The 12,227-nt window shown below is 39.2% G+C and overlaps 1 protein-coding gene across 3 annotated transcripts in view; it reads left to right on the forward strand.

The window, feature by feature from the left end:
* Window positions 1–1,647: 1,647 nt before the first annotated feature.
* The window catches only part of LOC133818975 (uncharacterized), a 29,251-nt gene continuing 18,671 nt past the window's right edge, over window positions 1,648–12,227 (forward strand). For 2 of the 3 annotated variants that reach the window (XM_062252111.1, XM_062252113.1), the window contains exon 1: window positions 1,665–1,836. In XM_062252111.1, the coding sequence (XP_062108095.1) occupies window positions 1,782–1,836 (55 nt within the window). In that variant the 5' untranslated portion in view covers window positions 1,665–1,781. Of the gene's footprint in view, window positions 1,837–12,227 lie in introns of all 3 variants that reach the window. The other variant, XM_062252112.1, reaches the window with a different exon arrangement.

The raw sequence follows: 12,227 nt of genomic DNA on the forward strand, positions 1-12,227 counted from the left end.
TACCTCCATCTTCAACCTCAAGTTATCAGAAAACACAACCTATCGTACCACCATCGAACCACTATCGTACCCCTATCGTACACTCATCTTCAACCTGAAGTTATGAGAAACACAAATACTATCGTACCCATATCGACCCACTATCGTACCTTATCGTACCTCTAAAAAAACCCAGAATTTTTTTTCAAAATTTTACGGTTTATTAGATGTCACACAGTCAGATTTAACACAGTCAAATTCAACAATACATACTATAACATTTTTTAATGGAGAAGAGATTAAAAAAAACACATACCCTAGACATTTTTGCGCAATGGGGTGTCGGTTTTTCTTCTCCGGTGAGGGGTTGGAGCTTGGTTTTTCTTCGTCTCCGGTGGGGGTTGGGGCTTGGTTTTTCTTCGTCTCCAGTGGGGGTTGGGGCTTGGTTTTTCTACGTCTCCGGTGGGGGTTTTTCCGACCGTCGGGTGAGGGAGAGAGCAGCGTCGGGTGATGGTGGGTGAGGGAGAGAGAAGCGTCGGGTGTGAGTACTTATGTTGCTCGATGGTTTTGTGGGAGTGAAGAGTTGGGATTTGGGAGGGAACGGGAAATGGGCAGGGGAAAAGCCGAAAGGTACGGTTTTTATTACGTTTTTTTATCACTATCGTGTACCATCGGGTAAAATCGTGTACCATCGTACTATTGGGCAAGCATCGGGCACTTATCGGGTACCATCGTGTACAATCGTACTAATAGGTCTGCATTAACTTAATAACAACTATCGGGCATGCATCAGACTAGTATCGATCCATTATCGTACTTAAAGGGTTTGTAGAATGAAATAAATATCGGGCAACCATCGGGTAACCAAAACATATCGGGCAAGCATCGGGTGGCCATCGGACCTCATCACTAACCTTGAAACCCAACAACTATCGTCCCTGCATCGGGCCTATATCGGACACTATCGGGCATTTAGAAAAAAATTCAAGGAACAAAAAAAAACGCAGATTTTCACAGACCACGATTTTCACCCAAAAAACAGCAAAAAATACCAACAAACTACAGATCCAACATCTAAACAGCAATCTAAATCATAAAAACAACCAACAACAACAAGAATCAAAGAAAATTACTTACTCATGTGTATCTTTTTTGCAAGATTTTAGAGAGAAAAGGTATGGGATTTTGTTATGAGAGGGGTATTTTTGGTATTAAATGAAAGATAAGCATTTGTATCATATGGTGGTTAACTTTGGTTCAAATTTTAATTATTAAGCTAATGTAAGCATGATTTATCAAATTTCCCGAATAAAATTACTATGCATGCTCACCATGCATACCATGCACACACATAAGTGTTAATGTACATTTCTACTAATCATGCACATTGGTGCACACAACCAAAACTCAATAACTCACAAAATAAAATAATTAACAATTTTAATTCACATCATTTTTACCCAACAATCCAAACAATGAGAGTAGATTCCAAATATTGGTGCACTACATGCCCCATACATTTTTGAGAATTCAATTACATTTATGCCCTTACTTTCTACCATCAGATCAAATATTTTTGTCAACCGGTTCCATGACCGATTAGAGCAAGTGACAGATATTTTTTTTTCCATATGTAACACATGGCCAAAAAAAGGACCCACATTTGCTTGTACTGAAAGGGTTTTATTAATTTAACACTACACAATCCCTCTCTCACCTACTTTCTCTATCCATTGATTGTGCCGATCTCCACTCTGCCACCGTCCATTTCCTCTGACGCCGATCAACTCCTCCGTCTGATAATGTCTTCCGACCAATCATCTCCTCCGGCCGAGCATCAGCAGAGTATCTCATGTGGTAACATTCTTTCTTATTTGAATCTCTCATTTTGATTTTGGTTTCCTATAATATCATTAAATTTACTTTTCAAATCTCTCACCAGAGTTAGAAAGTTACTGTTGTTAGTTTTGGATTTATAAAATTCAAAATTATTAAAAACAATAGTTATATTTAGGCATAGCTACCACCTGCTTGATAAAATTTAATTTTTTCGTCTTTGTAAAACTAGCAATTACCCTTTGCTCTATTGCGATTGTATTTCTAGTTCGGAAACGCAGTAAATGAAAGAAGAATAAAACTCATTAATTCCACAGATGATTGAAAACAGATAGTAATGTTGTTAAAACTCTTACGTGCGCTTCTGATTTTGAGGAGATGCAGCAGAGATCATTTACATTAAATTGATCTAGTACAAGACACAATAGACACGTACCTTAGGACTTGAATTTTAATACGATTGCATATATACATTAGATTGATCTGAGAATATTGATCAACCCTTTTTATTATTTCATACTTCTCTGTCTCATCATATCTCTGGTTTTGAGAAGCAGAGACAATATGGATTTTCCACTAACTACTGCCTTGCTTCTTTTATTATTTTATTGTGCCTTTTCTTTGTTCGGCCACACACAACAATGGTGAAGGGCAAGACTAACAATGTTTGTTTCTATAATATTTTTTTTTTATATATATATATATATCATAAATATCCAAATTTTTAAGTTGTATTTTTTTTAGCAATGATAAATTCATTGATCATAATGTTGTACAACCTAGAAAGTCTAAATATCCCGAAGAAAATGAGACACTTTCTAACTAAACAAGTTTTCTTTCCATTCAAAGAGCATGTGCAACTAACCATAAAATGACGAATCATGGATTAGTGACACTCCTAGAGATCTAGATAACAAACTTGTTATAACCTCTAACAAAGACCCAGGGTCATTGTAAAATGTAACTTTTAGCAAAAGTAGACACAACTGCTAAATAATACATGCCCACAAAATCCATCCGGAAGATCTAGCCAAAGAATCCAATCTAGCACCACCATCTACTCCACACATTTTTATTATATAACTGAGAAACTGATAGACCCAAGATCCGTTTCACTTATGCTAGGAGGAGTAAGCGGGTTAATGAGCAAGCATAGGTTGGTTTGGCGATCTGGTATGTGAGGGTGGGTAGTTTGGTCATTTCTGAGTTAGTTAGAGGTGAGCTGATATATTGTCCGGAGGAGGAGAAAGAGGGTATGTGAGATTTGTGTTGCTTTCTTCCATCAGGAGAGACCCAGGCTCTTGAATACCTGTGGAGCTTGTACTTGGTGTTTGGACTTTCTTTAGTGACTTGAATAACAACTCCCTCATTACTATACCATTGCTTCTCTGTGTATTGTGTACTGTTCCATTGCATCTAACCCCTTGCAAGTAGTCTGGTCTTATCAAGTGGTATCAACGTAGTCCGGTCTTGTGGATGCCGGCGATGCGGATGGAATCACGCGTTGTTTTATTGAAGGCGATGTGGGGGTGTTGAAGGAGACTGTTCAGACCCATAATCATGACTTGGCAGTGATTACGAAGAAACTCGACTTGGTCCTCAAGGGTCAAGCCTTCATTGCTACGAAATTGGCTAACCGTGGCTTCAGTCCAAACAACCGTGGGCCGGGGGATGCTCCACCATCGTCCGGGTCGATGCACGGCAGCGACAGCAGTGGTGGTCTGCGCGATGGGTTGGATGGTCGTAGTTCGGAATTTGGGGCTCGAAAAATTGAATTACATGTTTATTTTGGTGGATACCCGGATGAGTGGACATATCGGACTGATCGGTATTTTGGGTTGCAGCGGCTGTCGACGGCGGAACAACTTGAGGCAGCGGTGATGTCTGTTTTGGTTCTGTTGGGAGACCCTTTGACGTCTGATTGACACTTGGGATGAACTCAAGACTCTGCTCATTTGCCGATTTCGCCCAACTCATGAGGGAACAGTGTTCGATAAATTTCTTGGTCTTCAACAAACGTTCAACGTGTAGGAGTATCGGAGGCAATTTGAAATGCTTGCCTCCACCATGGGTATCGTCTCCGACTCAAAACTCGAGTCCACTTTTCTCAAGGGCTTGAAGATGGAAATACAAGGCCCATTGCGAATTTTGGAGCCACTGGGTTAGTTAAAACCATGGAGTCGGCTGAGGCCATCGAGGCCAATCAGGCCCTTGTCCGGGCCCATCGTAGTGGGCAAATCAAGGGAAGCCCAACCCGACCCTTAGGAATGTTGCAAGTGGCTGGGTCGAAGAGTACGTTCTCATCTTCTTTGTCCAAAGCTTCCTCACCGACCACTCCCACAACAGCCTATCGTCGCTTGACGGAGGCGGAGATCAAGGATCAGAAAGTGCACGGTGTATGTTTAGATGTGATGGCAGGTGGCATTGGGGTCATGAATGTAAGTTTCTCGAGCTCCAGATCATTTTGCTACAAGATGAGGCCTCAGACGAGAGTGACGAAGATCCCATTGACGAAGCTTTGGGTCTACCCCTTCCGACCATCGGAAGCTCAGTTGGTCGAAGTATCCCTCAACTCTGTGGTTGGGTTGACGTCACCAAAGACGATGAAGCTACTTGGCAGCATCCATGGACAAGAGGTGGTGGTCCTCATCGACAGCAGGGCCACGCACAATTTTATCACCCCCGAGCTGGCTTCCAAGCTGTCCCTTCCCATTTCTACTACCAAGTCTTATGGGGTGCAAATGGGCATGGGTTAGGCTGTCCGAGGAGAAGGCATATGTCGCGGGGTACCCCTGATTTTGCAAGAGTTGGAAATCATTGACGACTTTCTTTCGTTACCCTTCGGCAATACATGTCTTTCTGGGAATCCATTGGATGGAAACCTTGGGCGGCACCTATCACCATTGGAAGGACCATGTTATGAAGCTCAAGGTCAATGGAAAAGCCATCACTCTCCGTGGTGATCCCTCTTTACACAAAACTCGGGTTTCCCTCAAGTCCATGCTGCTACTTCTCCAGCATGAGCGGCAAGGGGTTTGGGTCGAGCTGGGCAGTGTGGCGGTGACTACTGCCTCCCCTCCAATTCTCGACTCCATGGCAGGCATTCTGGAGCAGTTTCGATCTATGTTTGGGGTTTCAACATCCTTGCTGCCTATCTGTGTTCGACCTTACCACTGTGCTCAATTCAGAAGGACGAAATCGAGCGTTTGGTGGGTGAGATGTTGGTGGCTGGGATAATCCAATCGAGCACTAGCCCCTTTTCCAGCCCGATCTTACTAGTAAAAAAGGATGGCAGTTGGCATTTCTGTGTTGACTACCAGGCACTTAATCGGGAAACAGTGGCAGATAAGTTTCCCATTCTTGTCATCGATGAGCTCCTCGATGAATTGCACGGGGCGAAGGTGTTCTCCAAGTTGGATTTACGATCGGGCTACCATCAGATTCGTTTCCGGGCAGCGGATGTTCACAAGACTGTGTTCCGTACACATGAAGGCTATTACGAGTTCTTGGTCATGCCCTTTGGTCTTACCAACGCCCCAGCCACTTTCTAGTCTCTCATGAACGAAGTGTTCAAGCCATATCTCTGCCGTTTTGTGCTCGTTTTCTTTGATGATTGTAACAAGTGGTGAAGAGAATTATATTCACTTATATTTCAATGAGAAATAAACATATTTATATACAAACTAGGGAAGCTATTCTAAGAAACTACGAGAGAATGAGAAATTAATTAGTCCTAATTTATAGCTAATTTACAGTTAATATGAACAACTAATATATATAGCTAACACTCCCCCTCAAGCTGGAGCATATATGTTAATCATGCCCAGCTTGTTACAAAAATAATCAACCCGCACCCCATTTAATGCTTTTGTAAAGATATCCCCTAGTTGTTCACCGGTCTTCACATATTCTGTGGAGATCAAGCCTTGCTGAATTTTCTCACGAACAAAATGACAATCAATTTCGATGTGCTTAGTCCGCTCATGGGACACATGATTAGATGCAATGTGAAGAGCAGCTTGGTTATCACACCATAATTTTGCTGGTACTGAAGTCTGAAGTCCTACTTCAGTGAATAGCTGATAGATCCACATTACCTCACACAGACTGTGCCATAGCCCTATATTCTGATTCTGCGCTTGATCGTGACACAACATTTTGCTTTTTACTCTTCTAAGAGACCAAATTCCCTCCAACAAAAATACAATAACCTGAAGTGGATCTTCTATCCACTTTAGAACCTGCCCAATCTACATCTGAGAAACACTCCATATGAGTGTGCCCACGATCTGCGTACACGATACCTCGTCCTGATGCTCCTTTCAAGTAACACAAAATTTGCTCTAACGCTGCCCAATGATGAATTGTTGGAGATGACATGAACTGACTGACAACACTAACTGAGAATGCAATGTCTGGACGAGTCACGGTAAGATGATTCAACTTTCCAACCAACCTGCGATATCTTTCAGGATTTTCAAATAGTTCCCCATCTTTTGTAAAGTGCACATTAGGACTCATTGGAGTACTACAAGGTTTTGCTCCCAATTTTCCTGTCTCAGTCAACAAATCAACGACATACTTTCTTTGAGATAGCAAAATACCTTGTTTACTCTGAGTTATCTCAACTCCCAAGAAATACTTGAGCACCCCCAAATCCTTCGTGTGAAACTGAGTATGAATGAAAGACTTAAGAGATGAGATTCCTCTAGTATCATTTCCAGTAATAACAATATCATCCACGTACACAACCAATAAAATGATACCGGCAGTTGATCGTTTATAAAACACAGAATGATTGAACTTACTTTTCAGCATACTGAATTTCTCAACAGCCTGACCAAATTTACCAAACCAAGCACGAGGACTTTGCTTCAAACCATGTAAAGATTTTCGAAGACAACAGACTCGCCTTGACTCCCCTTGAGCAACAAAACCAGGAGGTTGCTCCATATACACCTCCTCCTGAAGATCTCCATGAAGAAAATCATTCTTGATATCTACCTGATGTAGAGGCCAATGATGAGTAGCTGCTATTGAAATAAACAATCGAACAAATGTCAACTTAGCAACCGAAGAAAAAGTATCACAATAGTCCACTCCATAGGTTTGAGCATAACCCTTAGCAACAAGACGGGCCTTTAATCGAGCAATTGATCCATCTGGATTGACCTTAACAGTGAATACCCATTTGCACCATATGGCTCGTTTTCCTGAAGGTAAATCGACCAAGTCCCAAGTGCCATTGTCATCTAAAGCATTCATCTCTTCTATCATTGCATCATGCCAACTAGGACGCGATATGGCTTCACGAACAGTATTAGGAATCGAAATAGAATCAAGGGAAGCAATAAAAGAACAAGAAGAAGATGACAAGTGATTATAAGAAATAAAAAAAGAAATAGGATAAGTGCACTGATGTTTACCTTTGCGTAGCGCAATGGGAAGATCATCGCTTGGGACCGTATCTGATAACGAAGAAGCAGGTGCAGGACATGAAACAGGAGGCAGACGCCTGGTGTACACTTTAATAGGAGGCAGAGGCATGTCAGGAGCTGTGGCTGAGACAGGGTGAGTAATAGGAGACTCACTGCGAGTAGTGTCTGAGATAAGTTCAGAAATAGGAGATTCCTCAGGAAGTGGGCCAGGGGCAGAAGAAGTGATAGAATATACCACCAAATCATCATCATCCTCCCCCTGACGAGTAGGAATAGAGGAGGATGAAAAATAGGGTGTGTTTTCCATGAAGGTAACATCAATGGAGACAAGATACTTGTTGAGATTTGGACAATAACACCTATACCATGTAACAAGAGGTGAAGAGAATTGTATTAACTTATATTTCAATGAGAAATAAACATATATTTATATACAAACTAGGGAAGCTATTCTAGGAAACTATGAGAAAATAGGAAATTAATTAGTCCTAATTGATAGCTAATTTATAGTTAATATGAACAACTAATATATATAGCTAACAATGATATTTTGGTCTACAGTCCTGATGAAGCCACGCATGAGGAGCACCTCTCTATGGTTCTGCACACCTTGGTTGACCATCAATTGTATGTCAACGTGAAGAAGTGTTGTTTTGGCCAGCGTCGGTTAGAATATTTGGGGCATATCATTTCAGGCGAAGGGGTGGCGGTGGACTCTTCCAAGGTCCAAGCTATGATAGATTGGCCGCTGCCCACTACACTTAAGGATCTCCGTGGGTTTTTGGGGTTGACAGGGTACTATCGGAAGTTTGTAGCAGGTTATGGGGCCATTGCTCGACCCCTAACTGACCAGCTCAAGAAGGATCACTTCGGGTGGACAAAGGCAGCCACTCAGACGTTTAATGCCCTCAAACAGGCCATGATCTCAGTGCTTGTTCTTGCTCTTCCAAATTTCTCCAAGGCCTACCAATGCTTCAGGATTTGGAATTAGGGCGGTATTGATGCAGGAGGGTCGGCTCATTGCCTACTTTAGCCAAGTCTTGAAACCGCGAGCCCAACTCAAATCCATATATGAAAAGGAACTCATGGCCATGATTCTCGCCATTCTTAAGTGGCGCCCACACTTGTTGGGACGCAAATTTGTTGTGCGCACAGATCAGCAGAGCTTGAAGTTCTTGTTGGAACGACTTGTGTCTTCGGAGAACCAGAAATGTCTGGTTAAGCTACTTGGCTATGACTTTGACATTCAGTACTGTCTGGGGGCGGGCAACTGTGCAGCTGACGCGTTGTCCTGTGTGGGGGCTAGCGAGTGTATTGTGCTTACATTTAATTCATGGTTGGATTGGGACACCGTCGACAAAGAAGTGCAACCAGACCATTTTCAATCTCGCATCTTTACTGAGTTCACAGAAGGAAAGGAAGTCGCAGGTTTTACAGTTGCTCGGGGGCGTACACTATACAAGGACAGGTTGGTTTCGGCTGCCACTTCCTCCCGTATCCCCCACTTCATGAGGGACTACCATTGCTCACCGGTTGGTGGCCATTCGGGGGAGTCTCGCACTTATCAACGATTGAGGGGAGATGTTTATTGGGTTGGCATGAAGCGAACTGTCAGTGAGTTTGTTTAATAGTGCGAGGTGTGTCAATGGAACAAGCATATGGCCATGTCTCCAGCAGGTTTATAACAACCACTGGGGTTGCCTGAACGAGTGTGGGAGGATTTGACTATGGATTTCATTGAGGTGTTGCCTAGATCGGACGAGATGGATACTATCTTTGTTGTGGTAGATCGTTTGAGCAAGTACAACCACTTCATTCCCCTCAAGCACCCATTTAACGCTCGGATTGTGGCTGAGGTGTTCCTCCAAAATGTGGTCAAGTTACATGGAGTGCCTCGCGCCATCATTTCTGTTCGGGATCGGGTGTTTTTGAGTCATTTTTGGGCAGAGCTTTTTCGCTCATGACGCACGGAGTTGCGACACAGTACTGCTTATTACCCACAGACGGATAGCCTACTTCGGCCCTAGCCGTGGACCAATGGCTGGATGAACGAGACTCCTTCCTTGATGACTTGAAGATGCATTTGTTGTGTGCTCAGCAAAAGATGAAGACTACGACTGATTCCTCCTGTCGACATGTCGAATTTTAGGAAGGTGATCAGGTGTTTGTCAAGATTCGTCACTACCGCCAGAAGACTAGCCGTCCGCAAGAATGAGAAGCTAACAGCTCGATACTATGGTCTGTTCAAAGTGTTGCATCTCATAGGGGTAGTGGCCTATCGGTTGGTCCTTCCCAATTCCTCGGCGGTCCACCTTGTTTTCCACGTGTCCCAACTCAGAGCTGCAGTTGGTTCTGCCCATTCTTCTCCGACTTTGCCTCTGACTTTGACTGCAGATCTTGAGCTCATTGTAGAACCAGCAGAGGTTTTGGATGCGCGACGTTGCTCGAAGTGTTAATCCAATGGAGAAACTTATCCTTGTTTGAGGCTACATGGGAGCTATTTGACACCATATGTATGGGAGCTATTTGACACCATATGTACACAGGTCCCCTCTTTTGACCTTGAGGACAAGGTTAAGGATTTTGGGGAGGGTAATGATAAACCCGAGATCTGTTTCACCTATGCTAGGAGGGGTAAGCGGGTCAATGGGCAAGCATAGGTTGGTTTGGCGATATGCTATGTGAGGGTGGTTAGTTTGGTCATTTCTGAGTTGGTTAGAGGTTTGGTCCGTAGGAGGAGAGAGAGTATGTGAGATTTGTATTGCTTTCTTGCATCAGGAGAGACCAGGCTCTCGAATACCTGTGGAGCTTGTACTTGGTGTTTGGATTTTCTTTAGTGACTTGAATAACAACTCCCTCATTATTATACCATTGCTCCTCTGTGTATTGTGTACTGTTCCATTGCATCTAACCCCTTGCAGGTAGTTAGGTCTTATCTGAAACAGCTTACAAACAAAAAAAAAAAACATTAGTTAATGAAATTGAATAAATGATAAAATTTAATAGACAATAATACTAAATGCCAAGACAATTATAAAATTATCAATTATAATGGATAAAATTTATTTGTGAAGTACAACTATTATCAATAGCACCGTTAAAGTCACACATTCTCCCTGGATAATAAAACAACCTACAAAATATACCAAAAAATAAAATTGATGATTATTAAACTTTTTAAGAATGAAATAAAGAGAAAGCAATATTATAAACATGTTAAATAATAACTAAATAGAAGAAATTAAAAAATTAATAAGTACAGAACTTATTTGTAATTATAATTTCTGGTCCGTTGATGATCCATCAGAATAACCAATAACTTAATTATAACACAATAACATCAAATGACCAATAACAAACAAATAACAAATAACTAAGAATAGATATAATCTCTCATAATGTTAATCATACTTGATATACTTTCACACCATCAAACTTTATCCTCTTCCACACTTAGATTGATTTTACATTAAAAATAATATAAAAATTTATTTGTAATATATATTAATTTAAAAATAATTATCGAACAAATATTTCCTAATTTCTTTGTAAATCATAATTGCTAAAAAAATCGTTTTCTTCACCCAAAAAACTTGCGACGAAGATAAATAACCATAATAATATAATAATCTGTAGCATTTGAAAAATTAATAATTAATTTTAATTATTTGATTAAAAAAATAATAAATAAATAAATTACAAACTTAAACAACAAGATAATGATAAAGTTCATAGAAAAATGAATATTTAACTAATTGAAAAAAAATTCAACTAAATGAAACAAACATACCACCTAAAATAATAATAATAAGATACATAAATAAATGAAACATATAATAACCGGTACATCATAAAATATGATTATAGCAGAAAATTAGAGGGTATATTTTTAAGAAAAATAAGAAACAGTCAAAGTAATGATTATTAAAATAATTAAAAAGCATTTTAAAAAAATAATAATAAAATAAAAATAAAAATCAAAACTAAAATAATATATAAATTTTAAAAAATCACATAACAATTAAACAGTAATATAGAAGAAGTTTAGTATTCAAATTTAACCGCTAAAAAACAGTATCTGAACAAAACTGGCCACTTAAAACTACCATTGGAAAACTGTAACAATTAACTCTTACAAGGATAACATATCTTCTTCAAGCACAACAATTAATAATGATTAAATTTTCTAACTAAACTTTCTATGAAACTGAAAATGCCAATTAAAAACTTGAAAAAGTAAAATCTCTATAAATTTTCTAACTAAACTTTCTATGAAACTGAAATTGTCAATTAAAAATTTAAAACAGTAAAATCTCAATATATCAAGCAAAAAAAAAAAAATTATCTGTGAAATGCAATAATTCTCCAATGATCTTTCGATTTTCCAATAATTAAATCATTCTGGCTCTCACTTTTGAAATAACCATCTTTTGAAGAGAAGAGTTTTTTGCATAGATGAATGAGAACCTTCTTGCGAATAAAGAGTGCAAGGACGAGCCTCTATCATCTTCAGTCGACGGAGAATATAATGAAAGTACCAATTTTATTTAGTTTTTTTTTCAAAAAATTTAAGGGTTAATCTGACTAAATAGTGTAATTTAATGACACTTTAATAAAATCAATATCATAGTATTTGTTAGTACTTCTGTCTACATCCCTTTCTATCCAAATCACCGTTTTTTATTTTATTTTTTTAACTCAAGAACAAAATATAAAAATAAATAAATTAAAATTAAAAAAATCATATCATTAGAATTAAAGTTATTAATAAAATCAAAATATTCAATTTTTATGTTTCTAAAATTTAAAATAAGTAAAATTTACTAAAAATGATAAACTTATTAATATTATAAGTGATATATTAAATATTTTGGAGGTATAAAATAAATTTTTATTATTAATATATAAGAATATTTATGTCAATTTATCAAAATAATATATTTGGTAATAACTAATTAATTAAAAGAGATGTAA

This window comes from Humulus lupulus, chromosome 2 (assembly GCF_963169125.1).
Source record: "Humulus lupulus chromosome 2, drHumLupu1.1, whole genome shotgun sequence".
Taxonomy (NCBI): Eukaryota; Viridiplantae; Streptophyta; class Magnoliopsida; order Rosales; family Cannabaceae; genus Humulus; species Humulus lupulus.